Here is a 22,127-nt window from a genome sequence, read left to right on the forward strand (position 1 = left end):
TTAAAACAACAAGCCGGGCGCGGTGGCTCAAGCCTGTAATCCCAGCACTTTGGGAGGCTGAGGCGGGTGGATCACGAGGTCGAGAGATCGAGACCATCCTGGTCAACATGGTGAAACCCCGTCTCTACTAAAAATACAAAAAATTAGCTGGGCGTGGTGGCGCGTGCCTGTAATCCCAGCTACTCAGGAGGCTGAGGCAGGAGAATTGCCTGAACCCAGGAGGCGGAGGTTGCGGTGAGCCGAGATCGCGCCATTGCACTCCAGCCTGGGTAACAAGAGCGAAACTCTGTCTCAAAAATAAATAAATAAATAAATAAATAAATAAATAAATAAAACAACTGGAGTCCACTATAAACAGCTGGGATTGCCAAAAGTTTCTCTTTGGAAGTGAGCAGTTTGAATTATGCTGATATAATTTGGAGTAGTGCTTCTCAAACCCCAATCTCTTCAGGAATCACCTGGAGATCTCATCAAAACAGAAGATTAAGATTCAGTGGGTGTCAGGTAGAAACTGAGATTCTACATTTCTAAAAGTTCCTGGGTTAGGACTACTATTTGAGTAGCAAACATTTGAAGAGATAAAGATGCTTTGACTTCAGCAACACCTTTCTCCTCTCCCTGAATTAACTTTAGCTTTTCATATACAGATTAAATGGTTCAGTAATCCTCCCTGGGACATAAGCCCTTTATCTTTCTCCACTGTGTGACAATCCTTCCAGTTCACACAGGTGTATGTGGAAGGCCAACAGAAGATACCATAATGCTATGACTTCAAGCTGAGATTTAGAAACTATGGGAACTTTAAAATCTGGCATGTTGCCGGGCGCGGTGGCTCAAGCCTGTAATCCCAGCACTTTCAGAGGCCGAGGCAAGTGGATCACGAGGTCAAGAGATCGAGACCATCCTGGCCAACATGGTGAAACCCTGTCTCTACTAAAAATACAAAAAATTAGCTGGGCATGGTGGCGCATGCCTGTAATCCCAGCTACTCAGGAGGTTGAGGCAGGAGAATTGCCTGAACCCAGGAGGGGGAGGTTGCAGTGAGCCGAGATCACACCACTGCTCTCCAGCCTGGGTAACAAGAGCGAAACTCTGTCTCAAAAAAAAAAAAATCTGGCATGTTTGTCCAGACGAGGTGGCTCATGCCTGTTATCCCAGCACTTTGGAAGGCTGAGGCGAGCGGACGACGAGATCAGGAGTTGGAGACCAGCCTGGCCAATATGGTGACATGGTGACACCCCATCTCTACTAAAAATACAAAAATTAGCAGGGCATGGTGGCGTGTGTCTACTAGTCCCAGCTACTCAGGAGACTGAGGCAGGAGAATCGCTTGAACCCAAGAGGCAGAGGTTGCAGTGAGCTGAGATCACCATACCACTGCATTCCAGCCTGGGTGAGATAGAGTCTTGCTCTGTTTCGAGAAAAAAACCAAACAGGCTGGGCGCGGTGGCTCAAGCCTGTAATCCCAGCACTTTGGGAGGCCGAGTCGGGTGGATCACGAGGTCAAGAGATCGAGACCATCCTGGTCAACATGGTGAAACCCCGTCTCTACTAAAAATACAAAAAATTAGCTGGGCATGGTGGCGCGTGCCTGTAATCCCAGCTACTCAGGAGGCTGAGGCAGGAGAATTGCCTGAACCCAGGAGGCGGAGGTTGCGGTGAGCTGAGATCGCGCCATTGCACTCCAGCCTGGGTAACAAGAGCGAAACTCCGTCTCCAAACAAACAAACAAACAAACAAAAAAACCAAACAACCAAACCAAACCAAACCAAACCAAACCAAACTATTGTTTTCAAATACATGTACACAGTTAAGTGGAAAACTCAAACAGTTTGCAATAGTAGCAAATGAAATTTTATATCCTGTCCCCGCAGTCCTTCCTCATTGCCTGTCTCTCTTCTTACTCCCTTTTAATAACCGTTTTCAGAAACTCTTAGTCTCCTTCCCCTACTCTTAAGCTGTGTCTTACATGTTATATGGCAGTTTTTTTTTTGAGGTGGAGTCTTGCTCTGTTGCCCAGGCTGGAGTGCAGTGGCACAATCTCTGCTCACTGCAACTTCCACCTCCCAGGTTCAAATGATTCTCCTGCCTCAGCCTCCCAAGTAGCTGGGATTATAGGCATGCTCCACCATGCCCGGCTAATTATTTGTATTTTTAGTAGAGACCAGGTTTCACCATGTTGGCCAGGCTGGTCTCGAACTCCTGACCTCAAGTAATCTACCTGCTTTGACCTCCCAAAGTGTTGGAATTACAGGCGTGAGCTACCGCACCTGGCTTATACGGCAGTTTTAAGAAGGGAACTAGAATAACTATCTAGGAATTCACTTTAATTAATTAATTATTTTAGAGACAGGGTCTTGTTCTGTCACCCTGGCTGGAGTCCAGTGGCACTGTCATAGTTCACCATAGCTTCCAACTCCTGGGCACAAGAGATCCTCCTGTCTCAGCCTCCTAAATAGCTGGGACTACAAGTGCAAGCCACCACACCTGCCTAATTTTATTTTTTGTAGAGATGGGACCTGGCTGTGTTTCCCAGGCTGGTCTCTAATTCTTGGCCTCAAGTGATGCTCCTGCCCCAGCCTCTCAAAGGGTTGGCATTACAGGCATGAGCCACCACACCCAGCCCAGAAATTCTCTTCAGTTCCAGTTTGGCTCCAATGAATTTGTGAAAAGACCAGAAAGTTGGACTTCAGCAAGTCAGACTTGCTGAAGTAGGGAATCCCAAAACGAATACCAGCAAACCAGTCTTTATTATTAGCAAGTTTTTTTATTTAAAAAACATTTTTAAGTTTATTATTTATTTATTTATTTATTTTTAAAGACAGGGTTTCACCATGTTGGTCAGACTAGTCTTGAACTCCCGACCGCAGGTGATCTGCCTGCCTTGGTCTCCAAAGTGCTTGGATTACAGGCGTGAGCCACCATGCCCGGCTCTATTAGCAAGTTTTAATTGTTTCAAACTCTCCACTAATTTCAAAAACAGGACACCCTCACTTTTTTTTTTTAATTGTAAGTGTATCTTACTAAAGGTTCCTTAATTTGTGATGAGAAAAGAAGCACCGGCTGGGCGCGGTGGCTCAAGCCTGTAATCCCAGCACTTTGGGAGGCCGAGGCGGGTGGATCACGAGGTCAAGAGATCGAGACCATCCTGATCAACATGGTGAAACCCCGTCTCTACTAAAAATACAAAAAATTAGCTGGGCATGGTGGCGCGTGCCTGTAATCCCAGCTACTCAGGAGGCTGAGGCAGGAGAATTGCCTGAACCCAGGAGGTGGAGGTTGCGGTGAGCCGAGATCGCGCCATTGCACTCCAGCCTGGGTAACAAGAGCGAAACTCCGTCTCAAAAAAAAAAAAAAAAAAAAAAAAAAAAGCCCCAATTCTGGGATGCACTTTGGGGAAACTTTTCAGAAGACCCATCTTTGAAGTGATAGTTACTATCAGTTTTTGCCTTTTAAAATACAACTTTAATTCATGGTTGATTAAAAAAAAGAGAAGAAAAAAATAGAATACAACTTTATGAGTTATAATTTAGGTACCATAAAATTCTCTAGTTTTAGATGTACAATTCAATGATTTTAAGAAATTGATGAGTTGCACAATCATCACCACAATCTACTTTTTAGGAGGTTTTCATCACCTCCAAAAGATCCTCAGGTCCACTTACAGTTGACCCTGTTCCTACACCCAACCCCAGATGACTACTCATCTTTCTGTCCTTATAAATTTGCCTTTCCTGGATAGTCAGGTAAATGGAAGTATACAGTATGCGGTCTTTTATGACTAGCTTCTTATGCTGAGTGTAATGTGTTTGAGATGCATCCATGCTGTAGCATATGTCGGCACTTCTTTATTTTTCTTTGCAAGTTATAATTTGTTATATGGCTAGAACACATTTTGCTTATGCGTTAACTAGTTGATGGGCATTTAGATTAATTCTGCCTTTTGACTATCGTGAATAATGTTGCTGAGGCATCTGCATGCAAGTCTTAGTATGGATATGTTTCTGTTTCTCTTGGGTAGATACTTAGGAGTGGATTTGCTGGGTCATGGGGTAAATTTGTGTTTAACTTTTTGAAAAATTAGTAGTTTCTTTAAAAAAACAACTGTGGTAATGCTGGGCATGGTGGCTCATGCCTGTAATTTCAGCACTTTGGGAGGCTGAGGTGGGAGGATCACTTGAGCCCAGGAATTTGAGACTAGCATGAATAATAGAGTAAGACCCTATCTCTACCAAATAAAATAAAATAAAATAAAATAAAATAAAATAAAATAAAATAAAAATTAGCTACATCTAGTGGTACATGCCTGTGGTCCTGCCTACTCAGGAGGCTGAGGTTGGAGGATTGCTTGAGCCAAGGAGGTAGAGATTGTAGTAAGCTCTGATCATGCCACAGCAGTGCTGGGTGACAGAGTGAGACCCTGTCTCAAAACAACAACAACAACAAAACTGTGGTAAAGTATACATAATATAAAATTTACCATCTCGACTGTTTTTAAGTGTCTGGTTCAATGCTATTAAGACATTCACGTTGTTGTGCAATCATCACCACCATCCATCCACAGAACACTTTTCAGCTTGTAAAACTGAAACTCTGTATTCATTAAACAGTAACTCCCTCTTCCTTCCTCCAACCCCTTGGCAACCACCATTCCTATCTCTATGAATTTGGCCACCATAGGCATCTCATCTAAGTGGAATCATACTGTGTTTGTCCTTTTGTGACTATTTCACTTAGCATAACATCCACAAGTTTCATTCAGGTTGTGGCACGTGTCAGAGATGCCTTTCTTTTTAAGGTTCTATACTAGCCCTTTGAATGTATATACTATGTTTTACTTATTTATTCATCTCTTAAGGGATGCTGGGGTTGCTTGCACCTTTTTGCTATTGGGCTTAATAATGATGCTAGAACATGGGTGTCCAAATATTTCTTTGACTTCCTACTTTCAGTTCTTTTGGGTATATACCCAGAAGTGGAATTGCTGCATCATATGGTAATTCCATTTCTAATATTTTGAGGAACTGTCCTACTGTTTTCCATAGCGGCCGTGCCATTTTACATTTTCAGGGCTGGGCGCGGTGGCTCAAGCCTGTGATCCCAGCACTTTGGGAGGCCGAGGCGGGTGGATCACGAGGTCAAGAGATCGAGACCATCCTGGTCAACATGGTGAAACCCCGTCTCTACTAAAAATACAAAAAATTAGCTGGGCATGGTGGCCTGTGCCTGTAATCCCAGCTACTCAGGAGGCTGAGGCAGGAGAATTGCCTGAACCCAGGAGGCGGAGGTTGCGGTGAGCCGAGATCGCGCCATTTCACTCCAGCCTGGGTAACAAGAGTGAAACTCCGCCTCAAAAAAAAAAAAAAAAACAACATTTTCAGCAGCAACATAAAAGGTTTCCAGTTTCTCTACATCCTCTCCAACACTGTTTTCTGTTTTTTTGTAGTAGCCATGCTAATGGGAGTGAGGTGGCATCTCATTGTAGTTTTGTCTTCTTCTTTTTTTTAATCTTCTCATTGTAGTTTTGATTTGCATTTTCATAATTTTTTTTTTTTTTTTTTTGAGATGGAGTTTTGCTCTGTCACCCATGTTGGAGTGCAGTGGTGTGATCTTGGCTCACTGCAACATCTGCCTCCAGTTTTCTAGTGATTCTCTTGCCTCAGCTTCCCTAGTAGCTTGGATTACAGGCATGTACCACCATGCCCAGGCAATTTTTGTGTTTTTAGTAGAGGTGGAGTTTCACCTTATTGGCCAGACTGGTCTTGAACTCCTGACCTCAGCTTATCCACCTGCCTCAGCCTCCCAAAGTACTGTGATTACAGGTGTGAGCCACTGTGCCTGGCCCATTTTCATAATTATTAATGATGTTGAGCATCTTTTCATGTGTTTTTTGGCCATTTGTGTATCTTCATTGGCGAAGTGTCAGCTCAAGTCGGCCAATTTTAAAATTTTGTTGTTATTGTTGTTGTTGAGTTGTAGATTTTTAAATTTATTGTGGATATTGACCCCTTATCAAATATATAGTTTGCAAATATTTTCCCCATTCTCTGGGTTGCCTTTTCACTGTGTTGAGAATGTCTTTTGGTGCACAGAAATTTAAAGTTTTTACTAATTCCAGTTTATCTATTTTTCTTTTGTTGACTGTGTTTTTGTTATTTATTTTGAGAAAGGATCTTGTTCTGTTGCTTGGGCTGGAGTGCGGTAGCACAGTCATGGCTCATTGCTGCCCCAAACTGCTAGGCTCAAGCTATCTGCCTGCCTCAGCCTCCTGAGTGGTGTGACTACAGGTGTGCACCACTACATCCAGCTGATTTTTAAAATTTTTGTAGAGATGGAGTCTTGTTTGTTGCCTAGGCTGGCCTTGAACTCCTGACCTTAAGTGATCCTTCTGCTTAGGCCTCCCGAAGTGCTGGGATTGTACATGTGAGCCACCACACCTGACCTGTCTGTGCTTTTGGTGTTATATCCAAGACACCATTGCCTAATCAATTATCATGAAGTTTTTCTCCATATTTTCTTCTAAGAGATTTGTAGTTTTAAGTTTTATGTTGAGGTCTTTCATCTATTTTGAGTTCATTTTTGTGTGTGGTGTTAGCTAAAGGTCCAACTTCATTCTTTTGCACACAGATACCTAGTTTCTCCGGCACCATTTGTTGAAAAGACTGCCCTTTCTCTATTGAATGGTCTTGGCATACTTGTCAAAATCGTTTGACCATCTCTGTGAGGGTTTATTTCTGGGTTGTCTATTCTGTTCCATTGGTCTATAAGAAGCTAGCAAACTGTTTTCCAAAGTGACTGTACCTTGTTATATCCCACAAACACTGTATGAGAATTCCAGTTCTTCACATCCTGATAATTTGTTATTGTCTGCTCCTTTTGAAAAAAGAATTTATTTGTGTTGAATTGACATATAATAATTGTTCATATTCATGGGAATATAGTGTGCTGTTTTGACACGTGTACATTGTGTAATGGGCAAATCAGTGTAATTAGCATGTTCATCACTTCAATCACTTGCCATTTCTTTGTGATGAGAACATTCAAAATTCCCTCTTCTAGCTGTTTCATAATATGCAATATATTATTGTTAACTATAGTCACTCTGCTGTGCGATAGAACACCAGAACTTATTCCTCCTTTCTGCCCTTTTGGTTAGAGATATCTTATTGGGTGTGAAGTTACAGTTTTGGTCCTTGAAATTTAAACATTATGCCTCTGTCCAGCATGCAGAGAGGTAGTGAATAAGAGTGGGGCCTTCCTCACGTACAACCGAAGTGCCAGTTACCTGCCTGGACATACTTTGTGCTTCTGCAGGGTAGAGTGAGTAACCCCAGGCAAGTCTCTTACCACCTAGAGCCTCAGCTTTCTCTATTAATAATGGCAATAATTTATACTTTCCTTACGTAGGGTGGGATAAGAATACTTATACAAGCACATTTTTCATTTTGAGTGCTAAATAAATGTCGGATTCAGTTATACTGAATACATTATCCATCAGCATGTTCTTGCTGTGGGACATCTCTGACACTGATTTAAGTTTTCCAACAAATGTGACTTTCCAGTATTTTAAGCATGACAGAATCCTGCTAGACGGCTGGCTGTCTTTCTCCTGTTCCTCCGGATGTCACTCAAATGTCCTCACACCCAACTCACTCATTCACACTGAGTGAACTGTGAGCACCCCACCCCTTGTCTGTCTGTAATCTGGGTTGTGACCACTCGTTTATCCAGTTTAACTTCTTTCTCATCATCCATCCTGGTTTCTGCATACTATGACAAAATCAGTTGCATACTATATGACCTCTAACCCTTGATCCTATTGGGATAAAAACATTATCCCAGTCCTGTAGAAAGTAGTACGGTGGCCTTTTCTTCCTTCTTGGCTCTGCACTGTCTGCAGAGACTTGCTCTTAGGGGAGATGAAGTCATCTGGGTGGCTGCCCCTCTCTGTGCCCAGGTTGCTAGCTGCTACAGTAATTGGCTTGACAGTGCAGTCCCTAAAAGGTTGTCCTTCAGCTGGTACTTTGTTAAAGCTGCAAGGCCAACTCCCTTGGGAGTTCCCTTAGACAGCAGCTGTCATGCCTAATTAAGGAGAGACATGGGAAAGGTATTTTGAAAGGAGACCTCTTATCTCAAAGAACAGTGGCCAGGCCTGAACTTTGGAATGGGGAGATGAAGGCCAAAGTGGAGGGCATGGTAGCAGCAGCTCAGAAAACTAGGCAGAAAATGCTTTGCTGTCAGTCAAGGATAAGAGCATTGAATTTTTTTTTTTTTTTTTTTTTTTAAGGACATAGTGTGTCCTTTTTAGCAATTCAAGCAATAAGTCCCATATATATTAAAAATTTTGTACACTTAGGTTGTTTGCTGTGCTATGGAGTGTGCACATGTTTAAGAACCGATTTTCATATCCTACAAAAAATCCTGAAACAAGGAAAACTCAAGGGACTCTCAGATATATCAGTAGGGTATAACTTTAACTAGTTAGGACTACTTAGGGATACTGAGACTGTTCTGCGCTTAAACTGTTAGGGTCCATAGTGAAGACCTGGGGTTTGGGGATGGAGTCTATTTATAGTCTAGTGCATCAATATCCAATAGGAATATGGGACCCTCATACATTATTTAACATTTTCTGGTAGTCCTGTGTATTAGTTTCTTAGGGCTGCCGTAACAAATAACCATAAAATATGTGGCTTAAAACAACAAATAAGGTTTGGTTTTTTTTCACAGTTTTGGAGGCTGAAAGTCTGAGATCAAGGTGTCATCTGGGCCACACTCCTTCTGAAGGCTCTGGGGAAGAATCCTTCCTTGCCTCTTCCTAGCATCTGGTGATGCTTGGCAATCCTTGGCAGCGTTCTTTGGCTTGTAGTGAGACCCTGGTCTCTCTCTTTTTTTTTGAGTCAAAGTTTCGTTCTTGTTGCCCAGGCTAGAGTGCAATGGTGCAATCTCAGCTCACTGCAACCTCCGCCTCTGGGTTCAAGCAATTCTCCTGCCTCAGCCTCCTGAGTCACTGGGATTACAGGTGTGTACCACCACGCCGGGCTAATTTTGTTTTTGTTTTTGTTTTTGTTTTTTTTTTTTGAGACAGAGTTTCACTCTTGTTACCCAGACTGGAGTGCAATGGCGCGATCTCAGCTCACCGTAACCTTCGCCTCCTGGGTTCAGGCAATTCTCCTGTCTCAGCCTCCTGAGTAGCTGGGATTATAGGCACGTGCCACCATGCCCAGCTAATTTTTTGTATTTTTAGTAGAGACGGGGTTTCACCACGTTGACCAGGATGGTCTTGATCTCTTGACCTCGTGATCCACCTGCCTCGGCCTCCCGAAGTGCTGGGATTACAGGTTTGAGCCACCACGCCTGGCTAATTTTGTATTTTCAGTAGAGATGGAGTTTCTCCATGTTGGTCAGGCTGGTCTCGAACCCCCTACCTCTGGTGATCCGCACACCTTGGTTTCCCAAAGTACTGGGATTATAGACCCTGGTCTTTCTTATAGTGAGATCTAGCCTCTGTTTCTGTCTTTACTTGGCCTTCTTTTCTGTTTGTCTGTGTCTCTGTTTCCAAATCTCCTTTTCCTTTCTCTTAGGAAAACACCAGTTGTTGGTTTAAGGGCTTCACCTAAATCCAAGATAATTTCATCTGCAGCTCCTTAACTGATCACATCTACAATGTCCCTATTTCCAAATATGGTCCCATTCTGAGGTTCCAGGGGAATACGGACTTTATTTAATATTTTTATTATTATTTTTTGAGACATAGTCTTGCTCTGTCACCTTGGAGTGCAGTGGTGCCATCTTTGCTCACTGCAACTTTGGCCTCCTGAGTTTAAGCAATTCTCCTGCCTCAGCCTCCTGAGTAGTTAGGACTACAGGCACGTGCTGCCATGCCTGCCTAATTTTTGTGTTTTTCATAGAGACGGGGTTTTACCATGTTGGCCAGGTTGGTCTCAAAACTCCTGACCTCGGGTGATCCTCCCCTTCCGCCTCCCAAAGTGCTGGGATTACAGGCGTTAGCCATTGCACCTGGATCGGACATGAACTACAGGGCACACACTATTCAACCAACTGTGCTGCATTAAAAAAAAAAAATCAGAAAAGCCAAAAATGAAATTTTATTAATTCTAATGTTTAAGTGAATATTTCAAAATATTATAATTACAATATGTAATCAATATAAAAGAATTCTTTTTTTTTTTTTTTTTTTTTTTTTTTCTTGAGACGGAGTTTCGCTCTTGTTACCCAGGCTGGAGTGCAATGGCGCGATCTCGGCTCACCGCAACCTCCGCCTCCTGGGCTCAGGCAATTCTCCTGCCTCAGCCTCCTGAGTAGCTGGGATTACAGGCACGCGCCACCACGCCCAGCTAGTTTTTTGTATTTTTAGTAGAGACGGGGTTTCACCATGTTGACCAAGATGGTCTCGATCTCTCGACCTCGTGATCCACCCGCCTCGGCCTCCCAAAGTGCTGGGATTACAGGCTTGAGCCACCGCGCCCGGCCCAAAAGAATTCTTAATAGGATATTTTAACATTCTTTTTTTGCAGTAAGTCTTTGAAGTTCAGTGTGTATTTTGAAACACTCATAACCCATCTCAATTTTTGTTGCCAGTTTTTAAGGACTCAGTATTCACTTGTGGCTGACTGCCACATCTTGGACAGCACAGCTGGAGTGCTGTGGAGCTGACAAAACTTTTATACTTCTCAGTGTTTCACCCCATATTTTCTCCCTCTCTTCAATCTTCTTAGTTTTCAGGGAATGTCAATTTGTTTGGAAAGCCTCAGTCATTATGAAAAAAAGAAATAAAAATCTACTTTATACTGGGATCCCAAGACTCAGTGGAAGAAGTACAGTCAGCCAATTTTGAAAGAAAAGATCTTTATTCAGTTACATTTTTAAGCATCAGTGTTTATTATATGGTAGAATCCATTAAGCACTCTATCACAAGTGTTTCAACACGTGTGGTTAATATTGAAGATGTAACTCTTTTTTTTTTTTTTACTGAGTAGAGGAAATATAAAGACTTATTATTACAAATCCCCCTGCCATGAGGTTTGTGACTCACCCATTTACGAGCCCCTAGTGAACACGGCCATTCTTCTCTGTCATGTTAAGACAAGAAGGGGCATCAATAAACTTTTTTTTTCTGGGCTGACTGAGCTTAGTCTGTTGCAATAATGAAGTTAAGATCTACATCTCTAAAACTCTGTATTGTCTTCTCCAAGAATTTAAAGCTTGTTATTTGTTAGCATGAATCTCAGGGCAAGGAGGAGTTTTATAAGCAAGACTATAGGAAGAAAAATTTTAGAGCCTTGAATTCTTTATTATATTTATCATTATTATTATTTTAAATTTTGAGACAGGGTCTCACTCTGTCACCCAGGCTGGAGTCCAGTGGCATGATCTTAGCTCACTGTAACCTCCACTTCTCAGGTTCAAGTGATTCTCCTGCCTCAACCTCCCAAGTAGCTGGTATTACAGGCGCCCACTACCACACCTGGCTAAGTTCTGTATTTTTAGTAGAGACAGGTTTTCACCGTGTTGGCCAGGCTGGTCTTGAACTCCTGACCTCAGGTGTTCTGCCTGCCCTAGCCTCCCAAAGTACTGGGATTACCTGTGCCTGTCCTGTCTGGCTTAATTTCTTTTCTTCTTTTTTTGAGGCAGGTTTTCACTCTGTCACCCAGGCCAGAGTGCAGTGGCACGATCTTAGCTCACTGCAACCTCTGCCTCCCAGGTTCAAGTGATTCTCCTACCTCAGCCACCTAAGTAGCTGGAATTACAGGTGTGTACCACTATGCCTGGCTAATTTTTATATTTTTCTGTATTTTTTTTTTTTTTTGGAGACAGAACCTTGCTCTGTCGCCCAGTCTGTCGTGCAGTGACATGATCTTGGCTCACTAACCTCCGCCTCCTCGATTCTCAAAATCACTTTGAGAATCTCAAAGTGACTCTCCTCCCTCAGCCTCCTGAGTTGCTGGGACTATAGGTGTGTGTCACGATGCCTGGCTAATTTTTGTATTTTTAATAGAGATGGGGTTTCACCATATTGGTCAGGCTGCTCTTGAACCCCCGACCTCAGGTGATCTGCCTGCCTTGGCCTCCTGAAGTGCTGGAATTATAGGTGTGAGCCACACCCCGACCCCGTCTGGCTTAATTTGTACACATCTTTACCCACTGTGACATAGTCACATTAGCCTTTAGTTTCTGTTGAGCAAGCCAGGCACTCTCTTGCCTTAACAGTAGCTGTTTCCCCTTATACCAGATACCTAATGACACTCCCTCCTTTCTTCAAGTCTTTGCTCTGAGGTCATCTCAGAAAGACCTGGTTAAAATTATACCTTGTATCCCACCCTCTGCTAAGTTCCCTGTGCGCGTCCTTTTATCTTTCTTTCCATAGTCCTGTCACATTCTCCAATATATTCTATAATTTACTTATTTGTGTTAATCCTGTTTTCCCCATCCCCTGCCACCCCTAATGTAATCTCCAGGAGAGCAGGATCTTGGTTTCATAGTCAGTGGTACCTGGCATGTAGTAGGCCCTGAATAAATATCGTTGAAAGAATGAGTCAATGTGCATAACTCCTTGGCTTGAAATGCAGTTCTCCAAACTCAAAGGTTTTTGGTTACGACTATTTTTTCCTTCTAGGTTTGGCCTGCCATACTTAATTGCTTTGTTGGGGCTGTTGTTGTCCTTTTTCTTTCTCTAACCAAAGGCCCTTGGGGAAAGAGTTGTGGATCAGACCAACTAGTCGGAAAAGCTGGAGGCTTAGGGAGTTCCTGGAAGTAGCTATGCTGCAGCTAATAGAGGTTGGTCCACAGTAAGGGTGGTTTCCTCTGACCCTACAAAAACTTAGTGATACTTTTGTAGGGGAAGAAAGCTGTTTTCCCTTTACCATTTTGGTTGCATTGGTTGGGGCCCTTTCAGTTAGACTGATAAAAGACGTTAATAAGAGAAAAACAAAAACAAGTTTATTGATGTATTCATTGTGCATGAACATGGGAGCACCCAGTGAGGAATAACTCAAAGAGGTGATTAGAACTTGGGCTTATAGGCTATCTCAGCAAAGAACAGCAAATTTTTAGAGAAGTGAGAAGACAAAGGAAAAGGACCTTGAGCTGGTAGGGACAGCAGATTGTGGGAAAGCAAGTATATGAGGGAACCAATGGTGGATTAGGGCTGGTTTTAGCAAGCTTTGTTATGTATGTTCCCCTGGTACCCTGTCCCGGCTGAAGGTCTAGAGTTGCCTCCGTGATCAACTTCTGTCCTTCCTGGTAGAGAAGGAAGGAATGATACCTTTAAGAATGTATATCCTGCTTCTGGGAATATAGCGGGAGAGCAGACAGCTTTTCTTGTATCTGCATTTTAATAACCCTTATACCAAAGTTGTATATTTTGGTTTGCCATAATCTGCTGTTCTTCACGGTATAAGTTCTCATGACAGTTTCCTTCAGGAACATGGCCTCAGAAGCCATTGCAACCTCTGAAGAGGTGGATAGCTCATTGCAGAGAATTTCAAGGCCAGGTTCATCCTGGCAACAGAGAACTCTGGGGTAAGAGTTGGGCCTGCCTTATGCCTAGACAAAAAAGGGCCATTTGAGCTACTCCCTGGGGGCTGTAGCTCTGGAGATGCTGATGGAGGTGCTTCTCCTGGCCCTGCCTTCTCCATCCTCATTAATACAAAATGGGAAAAGCAGTCACGTTAGGTGTTGTAGATTCACGGGGCCCACTGAAAGAGACTCATATTCAAAAGCAGGTTTTTCTTCTACTGTGACCCTTCTTACCTTTCCAATGGTTTTATTCTCTTTTCTTCTACTGTTACACATAGACACACCTCAGAAGTGATCTTTATCTTTGAGAATTTTATGTATGAGGTCAAAGCAGCAGCCACTCTGAAATTTTCTTCAAATTAGACGTACACTGCTGGGCGCAGTGGCTCACACCTGTAATCCCAGCACTTTGGGAGGCTGAGACCGGCAGATCACCTGAGGTCAGGAGTTTGAGATCAGCTTTGGCAACATGGTGAAACCTTGTCTCCACTAAAAATACAAAAATTAGCTGGGCTTGGTGGTGAATGCCTGTAATCCTGGCTACTCAGGAGGCTGAGGCACAAGAATTGCTTGAACCTGGGAGGCGGAGGTTGCAGTGAGCAGAGATCATGCCACTGCACTCCAGCCTGGGCAACACAGAGAGACTGTCTCAAAAAAAAAAAAAAAGTTCTGATAACTTGTGTTACAAAAGTAAAAATAAGTCAATATTAATAATATCTTTTCTTTAACCCATATATAAAAAAATACGTTTAAACATAATTTCAATATAATATAAAAATCGATAATGATATATTTTACTTTTTTTGCACTAGTCTTCTAAATCTGCAAATTTATAACTGCCCTTTGATTTGAACTATCCAGATTTCAAGTGCTCAGTAACCACATGTGGCCCGAGGCTACCATACTGGATAGTATATGTAGAAGGCTCTCCCCTAGAGTGACTTCATCTGTCTTACATGTTATTCAGTATATCATCTGGTTTCCTAGCCACAACTGGCTTGAAGCAGTAAATAAATGGTGAGAGTGATGGAGTGCTAAAGAATAGTAGAGAAGGGGCAGAAGAATTATTTTCATAAGTGGCTGGGGACATTCAATGCAAGCATTCTAGCGTTTCATACCTTGCGACCTGCTGAAGCTCACAGTGGGGTACCTGGTAGAATAATAGATAATTTTTCATGCTTACCCTCTACTTCATAGGTCAGATCACTTCAAGAAGCCCAGATCATACTCACCCTTGTCTACAAACATAGGGAAGTATGAAGAGTATGTAGACAAAGTTAAGGAAGCTTTCTATATTAAGTGTTGCTAAGATAATGGTGTTCTAGTACAGGAAACCTGGAAATATACACACGCACATACATACATACATACATACATGCATTCATACATACATATATATGTAGAAACCCAGGGCTACATGATGAAGCCCTCTTTTTTTTTTTTTGAGATAGAGTTTCGCTCTTGTTACCCAGGCTGGAGTGCAATGGTGCGATCTCAGCTCACCGCAACCTCCGCCTCCTGGGTTCAGGCAATTCTCTTGCCTCAGCCTCCTGAGTAGCTGGGATTACAGGCATGTGCCACCATGCCCTGCTAATTTTTTGTATTTTTGGTAGAGACAGGGTTTCACCGTGTTGACCAGGATGGTCTCGATCTCTTGACCTCGTGATCCACCCGCCTCGGCCTCCCAAAGTGCTGGGATTACAGGCTTGAGCCACTGCGCCCCGCGATGAAGCCCTCTTTATTTCTAAAGCTAGGCACTCGCAGAAGTCTTGGAGGAGCCGGCAAACATGGCTTCTGCTGGGTGTGCCCTGTCTCATCTTCCCAAGATTGCTAACTTTTTCTGTTCCATGGGTTTCCCTTCTGGGGCAGAGATGCAGCTGGCGCCTTGGAGCCTGCAAGGTTCAGCCTTAGTCTAGACCTCAGCCATGTTTGTGGGGCATCAGGAGTCTGGCTCGTGGATTTGACCACAAGCTGGTTGGAGCTGACGACTTCCTGGACACCCACTGGGGTCAGTGGTAGCAAAGTGTGTGGGTCAGCTATGTGAGCTGCAGCGTGCAGATTCCAGCTAACAGAAAACAAAAGAAGACAAAAAGCAAAGCACGCACTCGAATCAAATACCACCATTGACTTTTCTATTTTTCTCTTTCGTATATGGAAGACCGCAAAGTCAGGGGTGAGGGGGTAGCTGTTATATAACTAGTGTGTATTGTTCTTATGTAAAACCATCAGTCCATGGCTGCCTGTTACATAATTCTGTCTCTTTCTTTATTCCTTTTTTAGGCCGAGGAGTCTTGTAAATGTAATGGCTGGAAAAACCCCAACCCCTCACCCACTCCCCCCAGAGCCGATCTGCAGCAAATATTTGTCAGTCTAACGGAATCCTGTCGGAGTTGTAGCCATGCCCTAGGTGAGTTCCCAAATCTTCAAGGAAAGTGTAAAAAGTTCATTGTAGCCTGAGATGCTTACTGAATTCTGTGGGTTCACCAAATTTGAATGCTGTGTACCTCTGTATGAGACCAACAATAAGAGTCTCTCTAGTCTCATGAGTTTGCTGGGAAGGGCTTCTTGTCAGAGACAAATGCTGCACTGTGTGCAGTGACTCTGTCTCTTCTTCCTTTCAAGAGCTGAGTTGAACTGGGGGGATTGCCAAGTAAGACGAAACATGACAGTCGAGCTAGTTAGCATGAATAATGTGTAACTTGTCCTGATTCATTTTGAGGGTTGGGGTTTGAGGGTCTTTGACCTCAGGGTTGAAACCTCAGCCAACTGGTTCTTGGTTTAATGGTACTAATTATCATTATTATTATTTCTGTTGCCCTGAACTTTCTGGGGTGCTTCACTTTATCTTCCTCTTCCTTAGTTTTGTTTATCTGGTAGCTCTTTCTTCACTGGGCTGCTCTTCGTTGTGTTTGGTGAATGTTTACTGGTGGTTTCCCTTTCAATCTTCTTGTCTGAGCCTGCAAAATAATCATTGTCAGTCTGGCACGGTAGGCCCTGCTGCAGTTACTCAAAACGACTGTGCTCGTCTTTTGTTCTGTGTCCCCATACTAGTTTTATGATTAAAATATTTTTAAAAAGGCCGGGCGCGTTGGCTCAAGCCTGTAATCCCAGCACTTTGGGAGGCCGAGGCGGGTGGATCACGAGGTCAAGAGATCGAGACCATCCTGGTCAACATGGTGAAACCCCGTCTCTACTAAAAATACAAAAAATTAGCTGGGCATGGTGGCCCGTGCCTGTAATCCCAGCTACTCAGGAGGCCGAGGCAGGAGAATTGCCTGAACCCGGGAGGCGGAGGTTGCGATGAGCGGAGATCGCGCCATTGCACTCCAGCCTGGGTAACAAGAGCGAAACTCCGTCTCAAAAAAAAAAAAAAAATTTTTTTTTTAAAATCATATGTTCTTTGAGTAGTTAAAAGTTAATGAGGAATTAGTGTTTCCTAGATACTAAGATTTCAGCCTACGAAGAATCTTAGAATAGTATTCTTACTTTTCTGCCTTCAGTTTATATAGTCTCCCCCAAAATGTCAACACGGCCAATTTGCTGTCCATGACTGCAAGGACACAGCACTGGACCTAACATTCTTGCTAAGATACTTGCTTTTTCCACTTGGTCATTTATAAGTGGGTGACTGTTTATGCCATCGTTTCTCTAGCGCTTCCTGCTTACAAGAAATGGTGCAGCCTCCAAGGTTAGCATGGTGTTAGGTCGTCTGAAATTTTATTTTGTACCCAGAGAGTATTTTAATATTTATAGAGCATAAAAGTAGATAATGTGATCTTCCCAAGAAGTCATCACATTGGAGTAACCTTCTGAAAAAAGAATAGTCCTGATCTCACAAAAGAAGCATGCTAATAATTTTGTCATTTTTTTCTACTCAACTGGTATATCAAATAATGTAAGCTCCGAGTTTTGAAGTACCCAGTACAGAGCAAAATTTCAAAAGTTAGAGAACTGTCCTTGATTATAATTTACCTTTTTTAAAACAACAACAACAATAACACTGTCTATGAATGGAGTTTAGGATTGCCTCAGGAAATATGACTGTAGTAAAAGGCTGGACTAAAATACTTAAGCCCTAGGCTTGAAGTGTATTTGTTATTGATTGGGAAATCCTATTATCCTACATCAATTAACATTTAAAACAGGATCTTCTTTCTTTCTTAACTGAGCAGATTGTCCCCATTCTGAGCACGTAAACACACATGAATGCCTGAAGGCAGAAACAGTGCTTCACAAAAAAAAAAAAAAAAAGCCAACTTTGTTTCCTTTTTTATTTCTTAACAAGCTTTGAAACCAAATGCCCTCATTCTGCAATACATAATCAAGAATGAAGAATGAAAAAAAAAAGCACATATCCTTTGACCTGGCAAATCCATGCCAAAAATTTAATCTATGTTTAAATTAGGATGTGCCCTCAAACTAAAAGGACAGTGACAGTGTATTATGGCCTTATTTATGACAATAAAAAGCATGAAACACCTAAATATTCCAATGTAGGAGACGATTATGAAGAAAGCAGGGAATAAAGCAGCTTAATAGGAGGTTTTATAATTTAGGACTAAATTAGTGGATCTATCAGCCTGGGTTCAAATCCTGATTCTATAACCAGTAGCTGTGAGCACAGGAGCACATTACTTAATCTGCCCGGACCTTTTTTTTTCAGCTCTGAAATGGGTAAATACTAATAATATCTACCTTGTAGGATTATTGTGAGGATTAAATGAGATAAATAAAAATCTTTGAATAGTACCTGGCATGTAAATACATGATTATTAGCTGATGTTATTAGTATTAGTGGTATTATAACACTATCAGCGTTCTTTCAATTCAAACAACAGTCTAGCTTAAATAAGAAAACAATGCATATAAGAAGGGTACTAGTAGCTTCTAGAAGTTGAAAACAGTGGGAAAACAAGTTTTGATCTGGTTTGGGGATCTCAGCTGCGGAAGTTTATGGACCTTCTGTTCAGTTTGCTGCCACTGAACAATTTAGGATTCAGCTCCAACTGCCTCTGTCCCTGTGAGTATTGGTTCAGGATTTAAATACCCAGTGGAGGAGATTATGCCTGTCATGTACCTAACCCCAAAATTTACCCCAAGGGAACTAAGAAGTTAGTTCTTTCCCAAATACAGATGCTGACTCAGGAACAGCATTGATGTTTCATCAGTATAATCCCATTATATTAGTTTAGAAAATAAAATACTGTAAGGCTGAGTGCACTGGCTCAGGACTGTAATCCCAGCACTTCGGAGGCTGATATGGGCAGATCACTTGAGGTCAGGAGTTTGCGACCAGCCTGGTCAACATGGTGGAACCTGGTCTCTACTAAATTATAAAAATTATCTGAGCGTGGTGGCGCACAGCTGTAATCCCAGCTACCCGGGAGGCTGAGGCATGAGAATCGCTTGAACTTGGGTAGGGGAGGCTGCAGTGACCTGAGATCATGCCACTGCACTCCAGCCTGGGCAACAGAGCGAGCCTCCATCACAAAAATTTTTATTTTACATAGGGCTTCATCTCTACACTTTCTCTCCCTTACCTTTCTTGTAGGTTGATGGGTGGGGCTGAAGGTTCCAATCCTTTAATCCTCTAATCACTTGGTCTCCCTGGTGAGCAGCTTCATCCTGGGGTATCTATGCACTACACCTCAAGTCACCTCATTAGCGTAAACTCAAGTATGTTGAAAAGGGGCTCATGATGAACAACAGAAGGTATTCCTCCTGCTCAGGAAATCTCAACGGTTTTAAGAGCTTGTGACAGGAACTGGGACAAAGACCAAATATATTTCATACTGTACCACACACATATATTTTAATATATATAATCAGGAAAAGGTCTGGAAGGATGTATGTTGAGTTGCTGACTGATTTTTCTCAGGGTACTTGGGGTATGGGTGTTTAAAAAATATTTTCCCCTACTCCTTCCTTTCTTCCTTGTTTTTTCTCTATTCTTTAGTCTGCTTTCTTAAAACTGAAATTATTGCACATTTTCAAATGGTCTTGGAATTAGTGTTGGAATTCCAGTGTTTATTTATTGTCTTAGTGTAAGGGCTCTAAAAAACCTTTTTCTGAACTTATTCTTCCTTTCTCCCTCCTCCCCCTGCTTTTTATTTATTATTTATTTATTTACACTAACGAAAGTTCATTTACTACCCCTGCTTTTTAACAAACTTTTTTTTTTTTAGGGAAAGTTTCAAACACCTGTAAGGGCAGAGGGGCTAGTTTAATGAACTGCCTTGTACTCAGCACCCAGCTCTAATGATTTTTTACTTCTGGCAATTTTTTTGTTTGTTTTGAGACGGAGTCTCTCTCTGTTGCCCAGGCTGGAGTGCTGTGGCATGATCTTGGCTTACTGCAACCTCTGCCTCCCAGATTCAAAAGATTCTTCTGCCTCAGTCTCCCGAGTAGCTGGGACTACAGGCACGCACCACTATGCCTGGCTAATTTTTGTATTTTTAGTGAAGGCTGGGTTTCACCATATTAGCCAGTCTGGTCTCAAACTCCTGACCTCATGATCTGCCCGCCTCGGCCTCCTAGAGTGCTGGGATTATGTGAGCCACTGTGCTTGGCTGCCAATTTTGTTTTATCTAACCCCTGCTTTTATTTGCCAGAGCATTTTAGCAAGTTTCCTACATTGTTTTCTTATCTTATTCATGCAGATATCTTCTTGTTACTGACAAAGTGGAAGTTGGGTCTAGGGAATCCTTTTAGGAATCATGCAAGCCTGAATTCTCAAATACACTTCAGTTGGTATATACATTGTTGTTCTGTTTTCACATACAGTAGTCACCATTCTGAGCATGGTTGATTTAGTCACCAGTAATTGTACACAGGTGTCAATATGCGATGTTCTTGAATTTGTCAAAACAAAACATTCTGGCTTATTGATTGAGATGGTATCAATTCTGTTGATTAAGTGTTGGGTTTCTTTTGCCTCAGCCATATATTTTCTTTGGAGCTCTGGTTTTAGGTAGTCTCCTGACAACTTTCTTTCATCCCAGACATCCTTGGCCTGCCATCATTTGGTACTATTCTGTGTTTCATGGACATAAAACACAGGAGTGAGATAGTTTGATCAGGTGGAAAGAATATTCACTTGGGAACTAGGAAATAAGAATTCTAGCCTGTCTGGCTATGGTGGTTTGTAGCCTGTAATGCCAGCTACTCAGGATGCTGAAATGCTCTTTGAGCCCAAGGATTTGAGACTACAGTGAGCTGTGTTGGAGCCACTGTATTTTAGCCAGGGAGACAGAGCAAAACTCCACCTCTAACAAAACCAAACCAAACCAAACCAAGAAAAGAATTCTAGCTTGGCCCTGTATTTGCAAAGTTCCTTAACCTTTTTTGCCCTTCAGTGTCTCCATCCACAGAATAAAGTGGTTGGTCTAGACCTGTGTTGTACGAGATAGTAGCTGCTAGCCACATGAAGTGTGTCTACTCTTAAAAAACAAAAAAAAGAAAAAAACAACAAAAGAAAAAAAAAAAAAAAAAAAAAAAAGAAATGTGTCCACTCTGAATCGAGATGGGCTGTAAGTGTAAAATACACATAGTTTTTGAAGACATCATATGCAAAAACAATGAAAAATTTCTCAGTAATTATTTTTTGTGGTGATTATATGTTGAAACCATAACATTTTGAATATATTGGGTTAATATATTATTAAAATTATTGCTACTGGAAAATTTAAAATTACTTATATAGCTCACTTTATATTTCTATTGAATTGTGCTGGGTTAGAATATTCTAGTCCATTCTCTGAAATTATATTTGGGATTGGCACAATAAACTTCAGTTTACAAAAATTTGACAAAGGGCTCTAACAAAGTGCTTTAGTTAGTCCAAACATTTCTCCTTATTTTAGTATTAATAAAGATTTTCTTATTTTGGGATTGCTATTTAAAAAACAACTGGGGTCTTGCGTGGTGGCTCACGCCTGTAATCCTAGCATTTTGGGAGGTGGATTGCTTGAGCCCAGGAATTCAAGACCAGCCTGGGCAACATGGCAAAACTCCATCACGACAAAAAGTGACAAAAATTAGCCAAGTGTGGTGGCATGTGCCTGTAGTCCCAGCTAGTCGAGAGGCTGTGGTGGGAGGGAGGATGGCTTGAGCCTGGGAGGCAGAGGTTGCAGTGAGCCAAGATTGCACCACTGCACTCCAGCCTAGGAGACAGAGTGAGGCCCTGTCTCAAACACAAATAAATAAATAAGTAAGAAAATAAAAAGCAGCCTGTTTTTATGAGCAGGAAAGTAGGAAAACAAATCATTGTGATCAAAACATAATTGGAATTTCTGTTGTCATTTTGGAGTCCATTGTTCCTAACTGTTTCAGAACATACTGATTATTAAATTTGCCTAGTAATAGTATTTTAGTTTACGTAGAAGTTTTTTGATTATTTTTCAGTGTCATCACCTTTTTCTTTCTCTTTTGCCCAGGCTGGTGTGCAGTGGCGCCATCTCTGCTTATTGCAACCTCCTTCTCTTGGGTTCAAGCAATCCTTCCACTTCAGCCAAGTAGCTGGGACCACAGACATGCAGCAATATGCCCAGCTAATTTTTTTTTTTTGTATCTTTGGTAGAGATGGGTTT

The 22,127-nt window shown here is 42.1% G+C and overlaps 1 protein-coding gene across 2 annotated transcripts in view; it reads left to right on the plus strand.

Annotated features, from left to right (window-relative positions):
• Positions 1 to 22,127, plus strand: part of KAT2B (lysine acetyltransferase 2B) — a 115,427-nt gene that overhangs the window by 19,250 nt on the left and 74,050 nt on the right. For both annotated transcript variants that reach the window (XM_039480281.2, XM_039480282.2), the window contains exon 2: positions 15,820 to 15,946. In XM_039480281.2, coding sequence (XP_039336215.1) covers positions 15,820 to 15,946 — 127 coding nt within the window. The remainder of the gene's footprint in view (positions 1 to 15,819; positions 15,947 to 22,127) is intronic.

Source organism: Saimiri boliviensis, chromosome 9, assembly GCF_048565385.1.
Source record: "Saimiri boliviensis isolate mSaiBol1 chromosome 9, mSaiBol1.pri, whole genome shotgun sequence".
In the NCBI taxonomy this organism is placed as follows: domain Eukaryota; kingdom Metazoa; phylum Chordata; class Mammalia; order Primates; family Cebidae; genus Saimiri; species Saimiri boliviensis.